The sequence below is a fragment of the Lagopus leucura genome, unplaced genomic scaffold (assembly GCF_019238085.1).
Source record: "Lagopus leucura isolate 7727_CA_CO unplaced genomic scaffold, USGS_WTPT01 Super-Scaffold_100024, whole genome shotgun sequence".
Taxonomy (NCBI): Eukaryota; Metazoa; Chordata; class Aves; order Galliformes; family Phasianidae; genus Lagopus; species Lagopus leucura.
In genome coordinates this window covers 3,558,983-3,580,005 of record NW_024962276.1, presented here as the reverse complement: position 1 = coordinate 3,580,005, position 21,023 = coordinate 3,558,983, and the positions used below count along the sequence as shown (strand labels likewise).

The 21,023-nt window shown below is 46.3% G+C and overlaps 1 protein-coding gene across 1 annotated transcript in view; it reads right to left on the bottom strand.

Annotated features, from left to right (window-relative positions):
* Positions 1 to 21,023, bottom strand: part of COL26A1 (collagen type XXVI alpha 1 chain) — a 157,070-nt gene that overhangs the window by 22,151 nt on the left and 113,896 nt on the right. The window contains exons 5-9 of the mRNA XM_042879798.1: positions 19,853 to 19,914; positions 7,862 to 8,015; positions 5,209 to 5,253; positions 2,196 to 2,312; positions 681 to 833 (exon numbers count right to left, since the gene is read on the bottom strand). Of these exons, the coding sequence (XP_042735732.1) occupies positions 681 to 833; positions 2,196 to 2,312; positions 5,209 to 5,253; positions 7,862 to 8,015; positions 19,853 to 19,914 (531 nt within the window). The remainder of the gene's footprint in view (positions 1 to 680; positions 834 to 2,195; positions 2,313 to 5,208; positions 5,254 to 7,861; positions 8,016 to 19,852; positions 19,915 to 21,023) is intronic.

The window sequence follows — 21,023 nt, the reverse complement described above, 5'->3', positions numbered from 1 at the left end:
AAGAGCAGACCAGAAGAAATCAAGAGATCAAGCCTGAATATGACTGCACAGATAAGAGTGCATGATGTGCCTTTCCAAGAAAGCCTTTTCTTGCCATGCACAAAACAAATCAAGCAATATATCTTTAAAATCACCACAAGCTCAAAGAAATGTTGACCCTCCAGCCACAGGGAAAGAATAAATTACAGTCTTGGTCTGGGCTTTTGAGCCCACAGTTCTGTGTTTTGCATGGATAAGGGATGATGCTGTGCCAAAAACACAGGTGGGGAGACATGTCTGCAGGGGCAGGAAAAGAGCTGCATTGAACAGATGTCCTCGTTATGTTATGTAACTTCAGAGATGCAAACATTCAGTAGTTGCTCATTTCTGAATATCCCTGAGCCCTGTAATACTGCAACAGCAGCACCACCAGATCTCACAACCATGCAGTTTCAAAGCACCAGCACCTAACTGGCCAGACATACTGTATTTATTTACCCACGTTTCATCTTGTACAGGAACTTCCAAGAGACCCACACAACACAGGCAGCTCATCCTGCTGCTTCTAGGGAAGGCAGAGCTCTGGCAGAGCACAACAGGGAAGGTGGGAAGAAGAGCTGAGCTGCTCTGGGCCTGTCCATCCTGCTGATGTACCAGAAGAAAAAAAAGAGAAAAAAAGGGGAACAGAGAAAGAAGCTTACTTTCTTTTTCAGCTGTGGGCTGGAGGGAGTAGAGAACCCCTTGCTGGAAGGTAAGTGGGAGGCTCGGGGTGGCAGGTGGCCCTGGAGGACCTGGGGGACCTGGAATCCCGGTTTCTCCTGGAAGTCCTCTTGGTCCTTGAGGTCCCAACAGCCCTGTGCAGAGGCAGGAGAGGATCTGTTAGTGCACTTGAACATGTGCTAATGGATGTAAAAAGCAGTAGGAAGCCCATTCATTCCTGGAAAAAAGAGTCTAGATAGGAATAGTTTCTCAAAGACAGAAGCTAAATGCTACCTGAAAATACTCACCACTGCCAGATGTGATGGAGATGTAAAACATGCAGAGATGAGATAAAAGGATGGCAATGTGGTCTCAGAATTATTTCTGTTAAGCAACAGAACCCTCTAAGCAGGTCCTACCATGGTCTGGGAATATCACAGCATATTCTTGCTCTCTTGGTAAACAGAATTTATGTCCCTAACTATAATTGTGGGAATCAGGGGAAAAATATTGAAAATTGGGAAGCTAATTCTCTTTGGCTTCTTCCTATGAACAGCAAATGGCCTTACTTGGCCCAAAGGTGCTACAAAGCTCAAAAAAAAATTATTTCTCCCTGAGACTGAGTAAGAAACTAAAGGCAGCTTGAAAGCAGTACAGCTCTTTCTCTTTCCCTTCAGATACACCTGTATGTCACCTTACCACCACAAAAGCACGGAAATAACAACAGAAACCATCAATGCAGCAGCAAATCAATTCTGACTCCTTTGGGACTGGAAAGCTTTTGTTGCAAATGGAGAAACCAAAAAGCAAACACATCTTTGGCAAGACCAGCCACTGAGAGTCTGCCAGGAATTGCCAAAAAAGCATTCAGAGCCACTCTCACATTTTAAGGCACTCTCCAAATTTTAAACCTTTCCTGAGCTCACATTTACGAGGCACAGCCTTTCAAATGCATACAAAGCACAGAGGCTGAGGTCTGACACCTGTCGTGTAGTATTGCCTTCATCAAAAGGTTTAGGGGATGTAGAAAGTCTCTGAGCACAGGAATGGAGTGCACTGTGAAAGAGCGGCCTCATAACCTTTTCCCTTAGCATACAACGGCATCATTAATTTGACATTCTGGCATCTGACAGCTTGACACAAATGATGGAGAAAAAAGGCAGTTAAAACAGGCACACAGTGAGAGGGTTGAACAGGAAATGCTCTTTTCCAAAGGCTGACAGATTGGAGATTGGTTTTCACAGCTCCTGAGCAGGATGGGAAAACATGATCCTGCTGTTCTGCTTTCTGGGACAAGTTCTCCCCAACTCCATAGGAAATCCCAAGGACTTTCACTGCTCTCCATGCAGACAGTACCTATTCTGAGGGCTGCTGGCTGAGTTCAGTGCTCAGAGGACTTCAAGGAATGGATTTAATATAAACTGAAATCTCAAGATTGTGTGTGTGGTCTGTTTGCAGAGACAATTTGAACAACATGAAATATTCCCTGTCATACCTTGCCTTCCCATGGGACCTACCTGGTGGTCCTGCTGGGCCCCTCTCCCCAGGTTGTCCCTTCTCGCCTTTTGGTCCCGGTGGTCCTGGAAGACCAGTTGGTCCAACTGGGCCTGGAGGACCAACCTGTCCTGGCAGTCCTGAAAACATCCAGATAGAAAATGAGTCAGAGATTAAGACACTACTGAGATCAGAAGATCTTTTGCAACCTAGAAACCAGCAGAGAGGGACTCTGCAAGGGGGAGAAATGCAGCTTTGTGCAGGTAGCACAGATAGGGTGGTACTGGTGGCAAAAGCTTGCCAGTATATAGAGGAGAAGAGCCAGACTGGACCTTGCTTCCCCATTTCTCCTTCTAGTCTTAAAGAAACATGTGCATCTCCATGCACAGCAGTCAGCAGGTTGTGATCCTCAGCTGGGACGTGCTGCTCAGAGCCAACCTGACTGTGCAGCTGTCCCATCTCAAGGTCTGAACAGCCCTGGGTGGGCTCTGGCTGCTCCCTCATGCCATCTCATGGTAGTCTCAGTAGGCAGAAAATATGTAACACATAAAATATATTTAACAGGTTGCCCAGAGATGGGTTGCCCCATCCCTGGAGGTGCCCAAGGCCAGGTTGGATAGGACCCTGGGCAGCCTGACCTCGTGGGGGGCAATGAGCCCAATGGTGTCAGAACTGGATGGGCTTTAAGGTCCTTCCAACCCAGCCCGTTCTATATCTGCCATATATCTGCCAAAACAAATCAAGCCCTGTCTCCCACTTGCTCTGGTTGGCATATACATACCACCCAGAGATTCTGTGTCAAAAATGTTTCCTTGTTTTCTCCTGTTTTCATTTATCGAGTGAGTGCACCATGCTGTGCACAAACATTTTTCATCCCCAAGTGAAGTGAATGCACCCATTTTGAAGTAACAAGATGTTGTTAATTTATATCAGTAGGTAGGATGCTGAGAAAGCCCACCTGGAAATACCAGTTACGCAGTAATTACAGCCCCTTGGCATCTCTACTCAGACGAGGTAGATAAGCCTACCTAAGCCTAAGAAAGATGCAGGCAGCATTCATTATCTGAAAGCGACCATTTCTGATGTTAAATAAAATCTTGCTTCCTTTAGACTATCAAAATAAAAACAACAATTGGCAGTTGTACAGTATTTTTCAGAAAAACACTGTCTTTTGCTCACAAAGGTCATAGCTGCTTTGGAAAGATACACTTAAATGCTCTGCAAACATCAGTAAAGCCTTTAATACCTTACAGAGGTGGGCGAGTTATTCTGTCTGCTCAGATTAAGTGGTTAATAGTTACAATAAAGGCATTAACTGACAGAGTCACAGGTTCCTGGTTTCTGGGCTACCAAAGAGCTTTTGAAAGCAGTTGCAGACATCTACAAAGCCAGAGGAAGACCTGGCTGAGTTCAAGGTTCAGCACATTCAGATTTCAAGTCTCTCTATATTTTACATTCACGAACAACTCAGCAGAGCACAGATTTGATTCGTTTTTGGGCAACATCTTCCCCCATTCCTGCTATAAGGAGATGTTCTGGCCTCTCCGAGACCAGTAGCAGGAGAACCTGTAGTGGGCAGGAAGTGGAGAGGAATGGAGGGGGAAAAAAAAAGGAAGAAAATAAACAAGTGGGCCAGGCAGCACCTCCATGCTGGCCCCAAAGGAACCAGGCTGTGTACTAACACACAAGGCTCAGGTAAGATTTTCATTTGGATCAATTTGCTTACCCACAGGGTGCAAGCTGCAGACTTTTCTATGAATAGAAAGAAGGGCTCCTTCAATGGATTGAAGCCGAAATCCCACCTGACACAGTGAGTGCTGCACTTGGCAAGCTCAGGCAGGTGATCAGGAGCCCATTTAACAGAGTAAGACCATTTGCTTAGAGCACTGAATGGCTTCTTCTACCCTACCAGGCCCCCCATCACACCTTTACTGCAGCAAATTCTTCCCAGCACAGAGGGAACAGCAGAAGCAATGTTTGCAAGCATAACACACTGTACTGCTGAGCATGGGTCAAAGCATTTCCTCACTCATGTAAGTCAACCTCAGTTCTTCAATTCAATCTTTATAAATCAATCCTGTGAACTTCTGCAGACCAAGAGCAATCATTTGCTGCTAGCATCCTCAATCATGCTGCAGCAGCGGAGCTTTAAAGAAACTGGCAATTACTTCCCTGAAGGAGGAAAATGCTGAAGGAAAGGCTGAGAGAAGCAGCACTAGGTAACGTGTCAGGCAAATGCTCATACTGGTGACAAATGGTGTTACCAGCATAAAAGAGACAAGTGCAAAAGGGAGAATAAATTGGGAAGGATTCAGGGAAAAAGGAGGGGGAGGAAATACAAACAGGCCAAATCTTCAGCTGGCATTTCTTAGCTCTGCTGCAGTGGCACTGCTTTAGAAGCCAAAGCCTCTGGAAAGCATTCATTTCCTGAAATATATGAAAGAAAAACCCACAGAAGAAAACAACAGTAACAACAAAAAACAGGTAGAGTGTGAGCATCCTACTGCTAGAGACCAAATCAGATGGGCAGAGGCCTGGATTTTCTTCCTGGCCCTCTCATTAACCTGCAACATTACACCTGCTCCCTTTCTTCCCCAAGGTCTCTGTATACACAGGAACACATTATTCTCTGTACAGAGCAAATCAAATCAATGCTCTGATAATCACCAGCAGCTCTCCGTGCCCCTGGCAGGCCACATCACTAAGGTAATAATGGTGTGCTCTCCCATCACTCAGCACGTTCCCCACTTGCTGAAGCCATGCGTCCTTCAGTGCCTCTCCTGTGGGCAGTGTTTCCATCCTTCATGTTCTGGGGGAACAGAATGTCTCAGAGATGATAAACCTGCTGTTTTGCCTCCCGTGATCAAATACAACCCAAAGAGAAATCCAGCCTCTCTGTACTGCATGGCTCTGAATCATTGAGGGCTCGTGGCCACAGGATCTTTCTGCTTTTTGAGGGGAAGATATCACGTACAGGTCTGGGCATAGCAACATTTTGTGCTTTAAAAGAGGCAACAGAAGAAACTGTTCACTTACCCTGTGGTATTAGCTGCTCCTCTGCACCTCTGTGTCCTTTAGGCTCTAATTAAAATGGTCAGGGTTAAAAAGGAAAGAAAAAAAAAGAAGACAAGAAATATTAGGTCTCTTGCTGCCAACTGGCTCAGCTAGAGTATATATATTTTCTTAATTCTCAGTAAGATGTATCCTGTTGATTAACAAGCTGATCAGAAGGGCCAGCAGTGCAGCTGTCTCAACAGCTCCGAGTGCTTTTAAATGGTTGTCTATTCTCAGCCCTGTCACTCACAAAAGAAATAGTCACCCTAACAAACAGTAGCAAGTTTTCCTGGACCTCAGCCTGGGGAGGCATCAGCCAACTCAGAGCTGTAAGGTCATCCAGAAACACTCCCACCGTTCAAAGCATCTGATTCCTATCACCCATCTCTGTGTTAGGTACCAACATCCTGGCCTTAGTCCTTGGGGTTTAGAAACTTGGCAGCATGCAAGCTGGGATGTGGATTTGCTTTGGCTGAAAGAGGAGACGCGGGCAGAGTAGGCAGTATGTCACAAAAACACTGTGGAAGGTGATGGGAGGTACAGAGGTTTGGCTTTCCTCAGCCTCAAATCACACAGGGAACTCAGGTTTAACTTATACCTAATCCACGGTGACACTTGTTGAAAGATCTCCAGAGGTCTGCAATTGCTGCAAGGGAACCTGAGGTTAACTTTAAGCAACAAGTCACAGAACCATGTAGAAATCACACAAAACAGGCAGTCCCCATTGTCCTAAACCAACTGCATCAAGTTCCCTACATTTCACTGAAATCCACAGTGCATTTTTTGGCTGGGTTTGAATGGTAGATGCAAACTGATGTGGGGAGGGAAGGAAGCCAAGTGTGAACCCTGATCCATGAAACATCCCCAAAGCTCCTCAGCAAAGCACGCAGAGCTCAGCTGGAGCATTGAGAAGGCAATCACATGTCAATAAGCAACTTAACTGATTACTTCTGATTGCTGAAAGACATTGTGCTGACCTGAAATGGCCCAGTGCATGCCTGATCGCCAGTTATTACACTAGAGGAGTTATTCCACACTTAGGTTACATAAATCAAGGCTAGAAAAACAAAGGGTGACAATGAGTAACAACTACACCTGGTAGCATGCAGACAGCTGTTTACACAGTGTGGGAGTCTGACTGATAACACCAAGCTTCAGACAACAACATCCTGTTTTGGGAGATGCTCTCTATCAGATATCTGCTGATACTGGGCCATAGAGTCAACACGATGCGAGTGCTACAAGAGATTGTTCTCCTTAAGAGCACTGCCAAATGCCTGGGAGAGCAGCACTCATTGCTCCTTGCTGAGCAGATTATCATGCACACAGAGCCTCAGAACGGAGAAGACACTGAGTGGAAAGGACAGAGTTGTCTGTACAGTTGCTTACATTCACTTCAGCACAACAAAGTGCAGGTGCAGAGATACAACAACAGCAAAAATAAATGACATGGAGAAGGCAGAATGAACACATAACGGACACTGGGGGAAACGGCTTTAATTCAGTTCCTGGCAGCCATCAGTGTGGTTCTGAAAATACTTTGCAGAACATATTGTTAGCGAACCTCCCTCCATGTTGTGGCATCCTGTCAAATTATAAACATGGACGACATCTGGTCTATGTTGGTTGCTCCAAGTCTGCTGCACTCATGAAAGGCTGCCATAATAAACCGCTCTGACAAAATAAAGGGGAAAAAAAAGAAAGAAAAAAAGGAAAGCAGGCTCTATAGAGGATAAAGAACTGCTTGGGGAGCAAGTGAAGCAACTGACAGACAGGGAGTGGAGGTCTTGAATTGAGGATGCCAAGGTCAAGGAAATTCAATGCGGAGTGATCTGTCTAGCCAAGTGGGCTCGGAGGGAATTTCTTGTCAGTGTATTTTTTTTTCATGCCACAAGAGGGATCATAAAACAGCCCATTGTGTTTACAGTAAATTTAAAAAATATAATGCAGAGTGCAACTGATGCTGATATTCATGGGAAAGTCATTCCTCCTCATAAAACCAAGAATTACCCCTGCCATAGTCCTCTACCTCCCCACACCACTCCTGATGGAGAAACACTGCATTTAGCTCAACAAGGGAACACAAGTGGTCCCAGGCACCCCACTGTGATGGCTCTCTGGAGTTTCCTCAGGAATGTTTCGAGCTATCCAGGTCTCCAGATCCATGCAGACACAAACAATATTAAACCTTTAGAATGAACAACCCCCAGTTCCAGGAGGACTGATGGCTCTGGAGCTAAGTAAAGCTGCTTCTGACCCTAACACCAAGGTGTAGCTCTTGAACTGCCTCTCTTGCTGAGCAAAATCCCACCTTGCAGCGAGCACTTGCAGCCCCCCATGCTACAGTTGTCCCCACTGAGGGTGCAAAGCAGACAGGGATCCTCCTGCAGCTGCCTGCCTCACACTCATCCCATCAGCAAACATGCCCACAAGCAAACAAAGAATTGCCCATCTGAAAACCTTAGCCCTCTTCTTTACAAAGCAAAGGAAAGGAGATGCTAAAGTTTCCCTCCAACTTCCGTCCTGTGAAGCTCTCTGCTAAGTGAGCTTGGCACGACCTTTTATGTTTGTACAATACCCTACAGGTACCACATATGTAGGCAGAGTGACTCAATGGAGAGCAGACCACACTTACCAACAGGTCCCACCGTTTTCCTCAGGACAGTCCCGGGATTTAGCAGGGGAAACGCATCCGGCAGCAAGTCGTCGTACCAGGTGGCGGTGGTCCCAGTGATGGGCAGGTTGTTTTCCAGTGGTGGGCTTCGCTCCGCGGCTTCAAGCAGAAGGATCTAGAGAGGGGCCACAGGGAAGGCAGATAAGGTCAGTGGGATGGTTTCCCACTGACACAGCTTCAACCCCAAGTAGTCTTGAAACTCCTCCCTTGCCAACAGGAGATGTGGGTAACTGTACAGAAGACCGCAGGATTTTTGGTGTTGAAGCTCTACTGGTTTTCTGGAAAGAGGCAGTAATAGCTTGGAAATTAGCTGTTATGTTGCAGGAGAGTCCAGTGCAGCGCTGCACGCCCTCTTCATAGAGGGCTTCACTGTTTGCAGACATTCAGCCTCAATGAGACTGTCTCCCCGGTGAGGAACAGAAACCAGGGAGCAAAGCTGGAGTGAGGACACAGCTTTTCACTGCTAGGTTGAAATCAGGTTAGAATCACTGAGAGCCAATGCCGTGCAAAGGGCTGTGGGATGCCCCAGGTGATAGACTGCAATGTCTGGGGACTACTACTGGCTGCAAGTCAAAGGACAAAAGCTTATTTAATTAAAGACCAGAGAGAATATGAAGCTTTTAAAGAGCTGAAGTGATTTAATTTTGGAGCAAATAAAAAAGAGGCGATTTCCTCAAAAAGCTCTGCGTAGCAGTAGTAGAGTACTATTAAAACTCACAACTCAAATAAATCCCCATCCCAGTGTGTGTCCCAGAGCTGTCTGGGCTGCTCACAACCTAAGCTCCTTGGCCAAACAATCCTTTTTGTCCTATATGATTCTGACTGTGCTTCCCCTCCACTGGCGGCCCACATGAAACTGCAAAAAGCTTAAATGCTATTGAATCATAAAGGTTGGAAATGACCACTAACAGCTCTCTAGTTCAACCACTGACCCATCACCACTGTGCCCACTAAACCATGTCCCTAAATATCCACAAGGAGTGGAGGATGGAGGGTCCAGGTGGACACTGCCTTCTGATAAACTCAGTTAAAGTGAAGCCAGGGGGAACGGTCATTGCAATTTGTAATCATTTTTGGTTTTTATACAATATCTTTTTCTGTTTTAATCTAAATGCTCCTTCCCCCTGACTCTCAAACTACTAAGCAAGAACAGCCACTCCCCTGTGCTCCACTGCATATGAGTTTTATCCCACTTGCTAGGCAGAAGCTGCTCAGAAAAGCCAAGGGCAGAACTGCTTGCCCTGCGGGGCAGGCAAGGAGCTGTGCTTGGGAAGCACTGCTGCAGCCCTGCACTCACCTGGCAAAGCCCAGATGAGAAACAGGGTGCCCACGGAGCAGAAGCAGGGCTGAGGTGTCCAGAACTAGAGTTCTGATCCAAGCACTCAGTGCCCCCAGTAAACTCTACACCAGAAAACAGTTTGAGAAGTGCATCATCGTGATTTGTTATAGCACTGGTACCCCCCGTTTGGAAACGACTAAATCCAACCCTGATTTACTGGTAGGGGAAATAAAAGAGAATACAGCTGAAACTTTCTACTAAATCCCTAGAAGTTTCAGTTTTTACATGCTGCATTTGTCTTTACATAATGAAGTCACACTGCAATTATAAATGAGAGTGACTTGGCTCCACTCATTTGTTTTTAACTTGCAATTATTATGGGGTTTATCACTTATTTATTGCAAGGCTTGGTGAGAGCCAGAATTACAGCAATGCCAGGAATGATGAACTTCCTGCAGAATGCACTGGCCTGACAGAACTGAATCAGAAACTAATTAAACTGGGAGCTAGCTTAAGTGCAGGGGAACTGAACCTCAGCTGTTGCAAACAAGGGAAACTCCTCCTTTGTTGCATTGTTCCCGGGTCCAGAGCCTCACTTTAATAGTAATAAAAAAGCAAAAGGCATCAGGCCACCGTGAGCCCTGCTTCTATCCAACAGCTTCTCGGATGCAAGGCAAGAAAGGAATCGGTTCCGTATGCCTCGTCCACTTCTGTGCTCCTGCCCTGTAATTTGTCAGGCTGAAGGAAATATGCCATCACTTCAACAAACACTCAAGCATGCGCCTTGCCACAATCGGACTTAATTCCCATTGACGTGGGGCTCAAGTGAGCATTGAAGGCATTTTCTGAACCAGTTTATACTGTTATATTATCCTCTTGCTTCCCCGGCAAAATACCTGAACAGCGTTGCCAAAGCGGACTCAGCAATAGAGGCAAGACCAATCTGTGTGGTGGTGAACTAGAGGGACCAGAGCCAGGCTGTGGTTTGGATGCTCCTGCAGTGGCAAGAGGATGGCAGGCTGTGTTGGGCACAGCTCTGCCTGGCCAAGGGGTGCTGCAGGATGAGGTGACAGTAAATCCATGGTCAGAGAGCAGCAAACTGCAGGGCCTGCAACCCCGGGGCAGTGTGAGCAGAACTAGCACAGCCCGGCTGCAGGAACAGCTCCAAATCATTTTTATGGGTGATAATAAAAACGTGTTACCACATCATCAACACTAAACAGTGGCAACGGTACCCTTTTCATTAAAAAAACATGTTTCAAATGAGCGCATTGCTGATAAACGCTGTAAAGGACTTAAAGGCATGCATGAAATAATCTAGTGTGCACTTTTATAGATTGGCTGAGTGTACTCCGTGGTCACCAGGGCTCAAGCCATAGTAATGAGCTTATTCTCCCAGGGCACAAAATGACAAGAGATTGGGAAGCCTCAGGACTTGAAATTTGTGAGAAAATCTAGTTTTTATGATTAGGCCTGAAAATGTGTCCAAGAGATGTAAACGAAAAAGAAGAGAGCTTTCACATCCGTGAGATCCAGAGAGCCAAAGTGAAGGAGGGAAAGCACGAGGGATTCAGTCACATTCACAAAGCGCAAACACTTCTCTCGGCGAGGAGTGTCCTTTTGCAAGCTAGCACAGCATGCAGCAGAAACCAGGTCCTTATGAGAGCACTGGAGACGTTCATCTATTATCTGTCACGTTCTGTTTTTCTTAAAGCTGCCATTGCCCTAGTTGAGGGACTCAGGGTGAATTCCCACTTTCATTAAACAAAAAAAGAAAGTTTCTAGCCCTCTGAGTAAACTGCTGGAAAATGACACCACAGGGGCTCACGGCCAGAAAGCAAATGAGCAAAACGTGCAATGTATTAGAGTCTCCGCATTAAAGGCTGAGTATTTCCTAGTCCACACGGTTGAGGGAGAGAGGAAGGCGGCAAAGAGCGAAGGGTGGGAATGCTCACAGCAGGCAGTGCCCACCTCTCATCACCCACAGTGCAAGGGCTGTGAGGAAAATAAAGGAGCAGGAAACGGTGCATAAAGGAGGCGTGTTGAAGCCGTGGATCACGTCAGTCACACAGTCAAGCAGAAGGCACAGAGGTGGTGCAAAGGGTGGAATCTGAGCTTGCTCCTGGTGGTGGCAGGAGGGCAGATCACTGCTCAAGATGTGGAGAACTTTCCTCCCAACTTGCACTGCATTGCGCAAGGGGAAGGATGGCCTCGAGTCAGCACAGCACTCAGGGTTTTGCCTCTTTGCACGTACAGAAACAAAAAGTCAAATCGGAGCACAACTGGACGTGCTGAACCAGAGCCTCTGGCAGGAGAGGTCCCACCAGAACAGGGCCTGCCTCTGCCTTCCAGACACCCCCCCTCCCGCTCGGCTGAGCCGGACTGGGAGGATAGCAGTGCTGGGTCTGCCTGCTGCCAGCAGCGCAGCGGGAGCAGGCCTGATGCAGCGCCTGGCCGAGCGGCCTGCAGGCCGTGCTGGGGACAGGGGTGATGGCTGTGAGGGCTCTGTAGGTCCCACCAGGCCCCAGGCTCACTTCAGCAGCTCCTGGCACTCACTGTCTCCCATGGCAAGAAGCCTGGCTCTCCCAGGCACGGCCCGCTCACATCAGGGCCCTCGCTGGGACGTCAGCACTCCGTGCCTGAAGCTCGGTCCCAGCTCGGTCCAGGCTCGCTCAAGCCGGCTCCCTCTTTCCCATCTGCCAGCATAAACTTTCTAAACTTCAGACACATACCACATTTCTTGCGTCAGATCAAAAGCTCAGCCCAGGGACAATGGAAATGGGAGGAAGGTTTTCATCTTTTTGAGATGGTAAGTGTCAGAGGATTTTTTTTTGGCTTTCAGTGGCTGTTAAGAACCCTATTTTGGTTGTTTGCACACATCAAAAGAAGATTTCACAAAAACAGCCTCCTCCCATCATCTGCCCTCTGCTTGCATTCCTGATGTCCTGTAACTAGTAGGTGCTAGAAACAGGGGAAGAACAGCCAGGCTCCTAGCAATTTCAAAATGGATACAACGGGGCTCAGAACGTTCTTCTTTGGATAGAAACCCATGGAAATGCAGGGGGGATCATTCGACATAATCCAGATGGATATTATTAATAAACAAATAGGGGATATCTGCTCTGACAGCACTGACAGAATGAACTCCCCTCCACTCCTTTCTGAAAAGGAGGGAAAGAAACTGCGTGAACCTAGCTCATCAGCTAAAAATTCAAGTGTAAAATAAGATTCCCTCGATCTCATAAAGACATGAGCTGATTAATAATGGTAATTGCATAACTTGCTGGATGTATCTTTCTTTCTAGCAAATTATTTGGCAAAATATAAGAAGTATTTAATCACTCATTCAGACACAGAGCTAAACAGGGAGCTTTACAATGGTAAAGCTTTTTGATGGTGAATGGCATCTCTTGTAGTTTTAGGAGACCTGTGAACACAAAGCTCTAATACAGACACAGTTGTTTGGTTTTGAAAGCCAAAAGGCATTCAGTAAGTGTCCACTACAGTCTGATGGACTAGGTACCCAGAGAGTTGCGGTGACTTCATCTTTACAGCATCTTAGAGGCTACAGCCAAAGGAGACAAGCTAATTAGTGAATGGAAAAGGTTTCGTCATATTGATAAATTACACCACAAGCAATTGCTGATGTCATTGTACTGACCCAATGTAGACCAAAAGGTAAAGCTTATGTCATCAGCTATTGCATGGAAGACCACAAACAAAAAAAAAAGGGTTCTGATGAGCCATAGGTAACACAGCTTATGCTCTTTCTGCAAAGGTACATGGTTTCCTTTACAGTTTTACAGGATCTCCCAAGAGATGGCAAAAAGTGACTGTTTCATCAGCAGACATCTTCTTCAAGGGAGACACAGAAAGCACAAAATCATAGGCCAACCTACTAGATGAAGTCCAGTTGAAGTTCAGCAGATCACCAGACCACTGGGGCTTTGCCTGAGAGAGCAGCAGCAAGGAAGGACTGGCGCTCCCTCACTGTGCTGCTGCACTCAGAGGCACCTGGGGAACTTAGAATCATAGAATTGTTAAGGTTGGAAAGATCATCCAGTCCGACCATCAAGCCACTCATGTGATTGCTCTAGGCCACTCAGTGCCACATCTACCCTTTTTCTTGAAAACCTCCAGGGATGGTGACCCCATCATCTCCCTGAGAAGCCTGCTCCAGTGCCTCACCAGCTCTTGTTACAGGTTGGAGATTTACCTTTGCTGCTGTAAAGCCCTGGCACCCCTGCATTTTAGAGCCAGGGAACAAAGCGGGATGTGGAAAGGATCCAACAGTGCTCAAAATGCTGTGCTAAGAGCTCACTGCAGAGCGAATTGCACAAAGAAGCTCAGAGTGAAATCAGACTCCCCACCATTACTTTAAAACACCTGATAAAAATAAACCGGAGCTATAACCTTCCACTCTCAAAATCACATCATTACTCTCTGCCCAATTTATTGCCCGTCACCTGCTGGGGATGTAGCAGTGCTACGGACATGGAGCCAGGCCAGCCTGAGATGAAGTCAGTCCTGAGAAAGTAACATCTGTTCCCAGCAATGGCTTTGAGATCAGCTCTGCTTCCCATCAGGTGAGAAGCACTCAGCTCTGGTTGAGACATTCGCATCAGCCAGCTCCAGTCGACTGAGTTGCCTTCTGTGCTCCTCTCCTGCACTGGGCTACGGATGAGGAGCTGCAGGAAGAAAGCAGCACAGCTGGAAAAAATGAGAGGCTTGGTTCTTTCCTGGTCAAGAAAAAGGACCCCAAGTCACTTTTTGGATCTTGTTTTCCTTGCGGAGCTCCACCAGAATTTCTGAGAGCTGAGTGGAAGTTTAATCCTGGGCCCAAACATGCAGTAAAGGACCTGAGTACATACATCTCATAGGCTCCTCATGTAGCTCCCTTGCTATTACCTATATTTTATTCACAAGAGTACCCCTCTCAAAACCAAAGCTTGCCAACTTAATATTCCCAGGCAGTAAACACACCAAAAGCACTTCCTAATGCAGACAGAGGACTTGCTTGGCAAATTAAGTTGTATGTTAAAGGAAACTTGAATTGTTCAAAGTTATTTTATGAAAATATTAAATATATTTCACTAAAAATGTCAAACTTGTAACTAAAACACTTGGCAGGATGGGGTGGTGGAGAGGGAGGTCTTTAAGTGTTATTGTAGTTCTGGCAAATTATTTACAGCATTTGCCAAACACATGCAGCAGTCTCAGGGGACAGGTTTCTCCTCCTATCCAACAGTGATAACAAATAAGATCCAAAAATTGTTAGGCTTGAGAATGAAAGGATTTTAAGTGTCATTCTGAAAGACAGAGGCATGCTCACATCAGAGGAAGCCAATACCTGCTAAGCAGAGGCATGAGTATTGCTGGTCCAATAAATGTGGCAGCTCGGATTAAGACCTTTGACAGAAAATTGAGTTCACCCACAAAGTTTTGTTTCATCATCTCTCCTTAAAAATCACTTTTAAAGTTTTATTCTTTGGGTTGCCGTTATATTAACTGACTACAGAAACTCACCAGATCGTTTGCACATTTTGCAGGCATTGATTTCAGTTTGTTCTTGCTCCTAGATAAAACTACCTGCAAAAAATAGACTAAATACTTCTGAAATTCAGTTCTTTGTTGGAAGTGGAAGAACAGATTCTGCACTGGTCATCAGGAAACCTCAGAGATGATCTAGGCTACCTTCCTGTTCAGAACAGAAGAAAAACAAATAACTGCTAGTGGCGATCGAATTCACAACATGGAATATCCACAAAGGTCTTTCAAATATCAGGCAACCATTACTGTCCACTCAGCCTCACAGCCACACCACTGGGTTTTCACCCCTTGAGTCCCTTGGCCATGCTACAGTACCTCAAAACATTTTCTGTATTCCAAACACTTCCACACTTCAGCAGGAGATTGTTGCAGTGTCTATCAGAGAAGGAAAAGGCAGCCCCATAAAACACCACAGACAGCTGCTTGGAAGAACAGGCAGATAGAAAATCATTTCATTGTAGTAAAGCTCCAAGGAATGGTGCTTCGTAATCTAAAGACACGGGTAGTGAAGGTGCTGTGTGGTAATCTGTTCTACATAAATAGGGTGATTTCATATAAATAGCAATGTATTGATCAAACCTCTGTACAGCACAAAGATTTTCTTTAAAACCCTTCAGAAACTTCTGCGCAGGGAATCACATTACAAGGACTGCTTTCATGCAAAAAATATGCATGTCATTTATCAATCACACAATGAATCAATCAGACACTAGATATGTAATGTTATCTCCCTGCATTAAAGCTGTAAGTGAAATGCCATGAACTTCTCAAAAGTGGTGTCAGGAGATAAGACTGGCTTATATCAACTCAGATCAAATGCTGCACTCGAGCTCCAACCAAATGCTGGGATTAATATCCCACTGCCCATAACTCTGCGGTGCAGTTCATTAAAAAGAACTGGGGTTGTAGAGAACCAACTGAGCAGAAAGCTTTAGGCAGCTGCCTGCCCTCCTGCTAGCACTGCAGGAGGTGGGCAACACCTCTGGTCTCCCCTGACGTTGCAGGAATTTTGAGCAATTTTGAGCTTCAGCACAGTTTATCTGGGCTTAGTCTTGGTCTCAGGAATGCCAGAAAAGAAGGGCTGTGCTCTAGAAAAGTGTGGGGGCATCAGGAGAAGCTTTTTATTTGAGATAAAAGTGGGGTGTGAGATGCTTGTAGTCATGGTGGGCAAGACATAATAGGAGAGAAATGAGGTTTGGCAGATTGCAGGAGGGGTAGTTTGTGTCCCTCCCTGCACATTTTCTCGTTCTCAACTCCAGCCTCTCCACCATCTTCCCTGATGTACGTTCCCACAGCCTGCAGGTTTCAAACTCAACACTATCAGCCAAGCTTTCAAACCTGTGGCACCCAATGGCTGCGGTATCAAGCAAACGGAAAGGCCCAACTCCATGTAATTCTGAACATGGAGATACGGATGGATCCAGACTCCATCTCCTTTCACTTCCTGTTACATAGAAACATCTCACAAGCACAAGGACATCCTAGAGCAGCACTAAGGAGTGCACGAGGTGCATTTGTTCTGCCCCACAGTTCAGCCACATCTCAATCTCTTCTCCCCAAAGGCAACGTAAGCACTCCCTAATGAGTCATTTTCCACTCTGTTTTCTCACCTCTCACTTTCTAATCCAACTCTCATATTACAAAAATCAGAGCGTTACTTTTATTACCTCATTTGGACGCTGATCTTACAAGTTGTATGAACCAACTCATCCTCGCAATAAAAAGAGATGAGAGCACTTCTAGTTACATCCCCACTTCAGAGGGACAGCTGTAGGGGCCTCCAGAAGAGGAGGGATGAAAGAAGAAACAACGGACTTGCAGCCTGTTCTTCCATGGTTGTTCAGCTTGTTTAGCATACTCTTACTCTTCACAGCCACTGGAGGACAAACGTGCATTTTGCATACCCTTGCACCATGGCCAGACCTGTTTGAAGCTCCACTGAGGCGGGCTGTTCCTCCCTGTGACCATTTCCTGAGCTCAGCATGGGTTGAAATTCAAAAGGACAAAAGCAGCAAAGCCACTGATGGGTGACCTTTTCTGATTTACACTTCAAGTGCAAGTGCCCCCTCATGACACTGGAATGCAGCCTCCCTTTTGATTTGGGATTGTCATAAATAACCCAGAGATTATCTCGAGGTTTCCCACACAGGGTACTCCAACCACAACCCATGCAAGGCTAAGGAGTTCTGTACTTTCTCATATCCAAGAAGATGTTTCCTCATCTTTTCAGGAATGAGAGCTTCCAGGGAGCAGCTATCCTGTGGACACTTTCACCAAAGGCATATTAAGACACGACTGCTTTATTGAGCATCACTTGATGAAAAATAGAGATACTTCTCCAACATCCAGAGCAGCAATGCAAACTGTTTTAAATGAATGGAAGCACTTTTTTCAACCACGCTAGCAATTGCTGAATTACAACAACTGAGGTCACTGCACTGCTTGTGTAGATCAAAATGAACTTGAATTAACCTGGAAAAAAGGGTGAATCAGCATATTCCTCCTGTGTATAGCATCTGTGTTCATGTAATGTTGCTTCACTCTCCATTTGATCGCTATATACCATCAATTTTTGCACTGCACCCACAACGTATCAAACAAAGTGGAAGCCAGCAGATGAATATCATCACTGTTAGGCTATGCTGCAGAAGATTCTCTTCTACCAGATACATTATCTTTAGCACATCGCAGTATAAACAGATAACTCATTTCCCTCCATAAAAGTAAACCCTTTGATGAGCTTTGCTCACAACTTAGGTCTCTGGGGGAGCACAGTCAAGACAAAAGGAAACTCATCTCAACAACAACATAAATTGCCTCATTATCTCCCTAGAGCTCAGGGATTTTCCTTGTTTTTGTAATTGGCTAAGAAGTAAATGAATATAACTAGCTAGAGAAAGGTCAAGTTGGAAACACAAGTGTTCCAAGCTGTAACTTTTCAAACTACAGTGAAAATGAGGTGTCACACAAATGCTCACATTCAGAATGCTCTCATGGCTAAAACAGATGACAGCAGTCCTCCTGCAGGCCAGACAAACCTCCAGTGGCAGTGTCCACTCAGCGATACAAGGTGCCTGGGACTGCACAGTGATGTGGCACTAAAACACAGAGACCAGGATCAGCTGATGGAGCTGCCAAAGATCATCACCACCAAAGTGCCCCATGTCTGTTGAGTTCAGTGGCTCCGCCAGCTGATCCAGTCTGTGGTTCAGCACGGTTTCCAGTTACCTGGAGTCTTGGAGGGCCACAGTTGGTCCTGGCATACAAGTAATTCTTCTGTCAAGAGGCTGTCACCCCATGATCTGTAAGTGCGAGTTATACAAAGTCCCAGGCTCAGGAAGGCGGTCAGAAGGTGGGCTTTGCTTGATAATGGCACCAAAACCCTTCAAAGGTCCAGCTGGTTCCATCTTGGCACTGGAGCTCACATACATCTTACTCACTGTCCTCATGTCACGGGGTTTGCAGGATGGCAAAGTCTTCAGCTGTCAGCACTGTGTTTACTGGCTGACAGCTCAGTGCTCCCTCCCAAATGCAGAGCAGTATGCAGCATGACGGCTGCCAACACACAAAGCCTTTCTGAGAGAACACATCAGGTCTGCCAAGCAGGGGAAAATGCCATTTGCTGCACATGTGCCCCAGGTTAGAGCAGGAGACATGTTCCTGCCTTCAGCAGAGCCCCTATGCAGAAGGCAAGCAGGCAGCACTTTCCAAATACCGTGGGCACTGGGCAAGTGGTGCCAACAGCAGAAGCGCTTTGAGGTGACAACAACTTTATACACCTGATTTCAGCCACCTTCATACCTGTATAAGAAATCTGCTGACCTGGATGTACTTTCACATGTGGGCTAGGAATTCTTGAGGGGGTCTGGGAGGACAGGAGCTGCCTCCCACTCCACCAGGTCCTGCAGTGAAAGTTGGGTTTAGCCTCTTACACTTTGCTGTCTGATGCAAGCAAGCAGAGTCCAGGTCCTCTGCTGTCAGGACTTCAAAACAGGGTCTTAGTTATGAATTTCCAGTTAGTCAAATAAAGAAAGCCCTGGAAGGGGAAGGAAGGTAGAGCTGGCTGCAGGCTGAGCTTGGGAGGGCTGATTTACATCTCTCTGAGGCTAGTCCGTGTCTTACTTGGACTCAGGACTGCATGCACAGAGGTCGGTCACCAGCCTCTCTCCTCTTCCAACGCCTCCAGCTCGCTGCTGCCAAAGAACACCCACCTGCCAGGTCCCGCTGCGCTGAAACACAGCCCAGCTCAGCTCTGTCCTTTGCACTACAACAGTTGTTTCCACTCGAACAACTCACAATTCCCCACAATTTCATTCCCCCTCCCCTTTCATTTTCCCCGAAGTGAAATATAACTGCGAAGGCTTTGAGGAAGTTCCAGACAACATTGCTCACTTCATTTCAGCTCAGACAATTCCCAAATTACCAGACTATCATGCACCGGCCTCAAAATCACCACACATCCAACCTCTCCCACCAAAGGTTTCTCCCCAAATTCTTTTATGTCACCGATAACCATCTGTTAATGAATAATAACAGCAGCACATGCCTTAAAGGAACCAAAGCACCATATCCAACAGTTAGGATGGGGCTGGCACCGAGGGACCCCAAATCAAAGTGGACCGACTGACTCAGCGTCTCTGTAACTAGATTGGAACAACTCATCCGAATCCCAGTAGGTAGAAATTAAAACAATTCAGGGGAAAAAAGCACAATGTGAAGGGCTCCCCTTAACATTTTTTTTCCCATTAAATTGCGCGTAAAAGCCTCCCATATTTGAGAAAGGGGCTGAAACCACAGGAATGGACGGCAACTGAAGAGCAGGCTGAACAACTGTTCTCACAGAAATCTGCAAACCTGTACTGCTCTGGTTTGTGCTCTGCTTGGTAATGTTCCACAAGGCATTTGAGTGAGAGAGACAGAATAGAAGCCTACTTCTTTCCTGAGCCAGGGGAATCCCTGCTTTACGTCCCCTCTTGGTGCACACCAGCTGAACCTGCTGTCCCTGCTGGCTGCACAGATAGGACAGCCTCCTCATCTCTCCGAGAGCTACCAACTCCCCAACTTCTTCTCCAGCAACTCCTAGAAATCTTTTGCCAAACAGAAGAATAAAGGCACATCCTTACCTTGGCCTCAAGCGTGTTCAGCCTCTCAGTCATATCTGCTAACCTCGTGCAGTTCATGCATTCTGGAAAGAGCAAAACAACATCATGTGAAATCTTCATGTACTTTGCATTTTCATCCATAGCTTTCACCCTGCAGGTCCAGGTCCCTTTTCAATCTAAAGCACACAGCAAAGTGCTTTGAGATCAGTTACGCAGGGAAGAAAATAAGTATCTGATGCCATTGTGCAGGTAAGCAGCCACAGCCACATTACCTGAAATGTTGTCTGGGGCTGTTCAGTGCTGCAGTGTGAAACCAGGTTCCCAATGGGCAGAAAGTACGGGGAGAAAAATGGGTTTTAGGATTTTTTATGCTGCCAACCACTACAACCTGTTAACACCAGCAGAGATGCGTTCTGTCGCTGGTGGCAGTGGAAGGGCTGTGCTCCCACCTCAGAACACCAGGCTGCACGGCCACTGCTCCAATCCTGCTGAAACACTGAAGGAAGAAATGCACATAGAGAACCCCCATCTCTGTGGGGTCCTGCTGCGTCCCCAGGCTCTGTAGCCACCCCCACAACAACTCATCAGTCTCAGCAACAGCAAGAAAAAACAAAACTGACCCCAGGGCTGAGGCATGAAGTGGTTTCCATCTCACTTCACTGCATAGAAGCAACTGATAGGCAGCAGCCACCAAAGGGGTCTTGACAGGATGCCTTACCAAGAACAAACGTTTGCTTAATGGGCTCTGAGTGCTGTTTAAAATGATTGCTTGGTACAAAGGACATCACTTATCTAAACAGGAGGCCTGCTGCTTTGCCTCTGTTTTCATTTCAGCAGTTTTAAAGTGAGTGAAGGAGGATGAAGACCTGACCAGAGATTTAATCACTAAGCACTTTCCCAGTACTTCACAGCAGTGCTGGATGCCTGCTCCCAGTGAGCAGAGAAGCCTTCCATACGGTGTGCTCACCTATCACAACTTCTGAAGCTCAACTGGTTTTAAAAAGGGAAAAAGAGTTGCAACATAAAGCATTACAGAAAGTAAACTACCCATGCTCAGGTGATCAATCACCACCAGCTCATGTCCCAGAGAGGGGATGCACATCTCTGAGTGCATTTCTGGGTTCCTTAATGCCCACTGAAGCAGCACTTACTGCCAATATTTCCATGGGCTGCCAGTATTTCCATGGGGAAG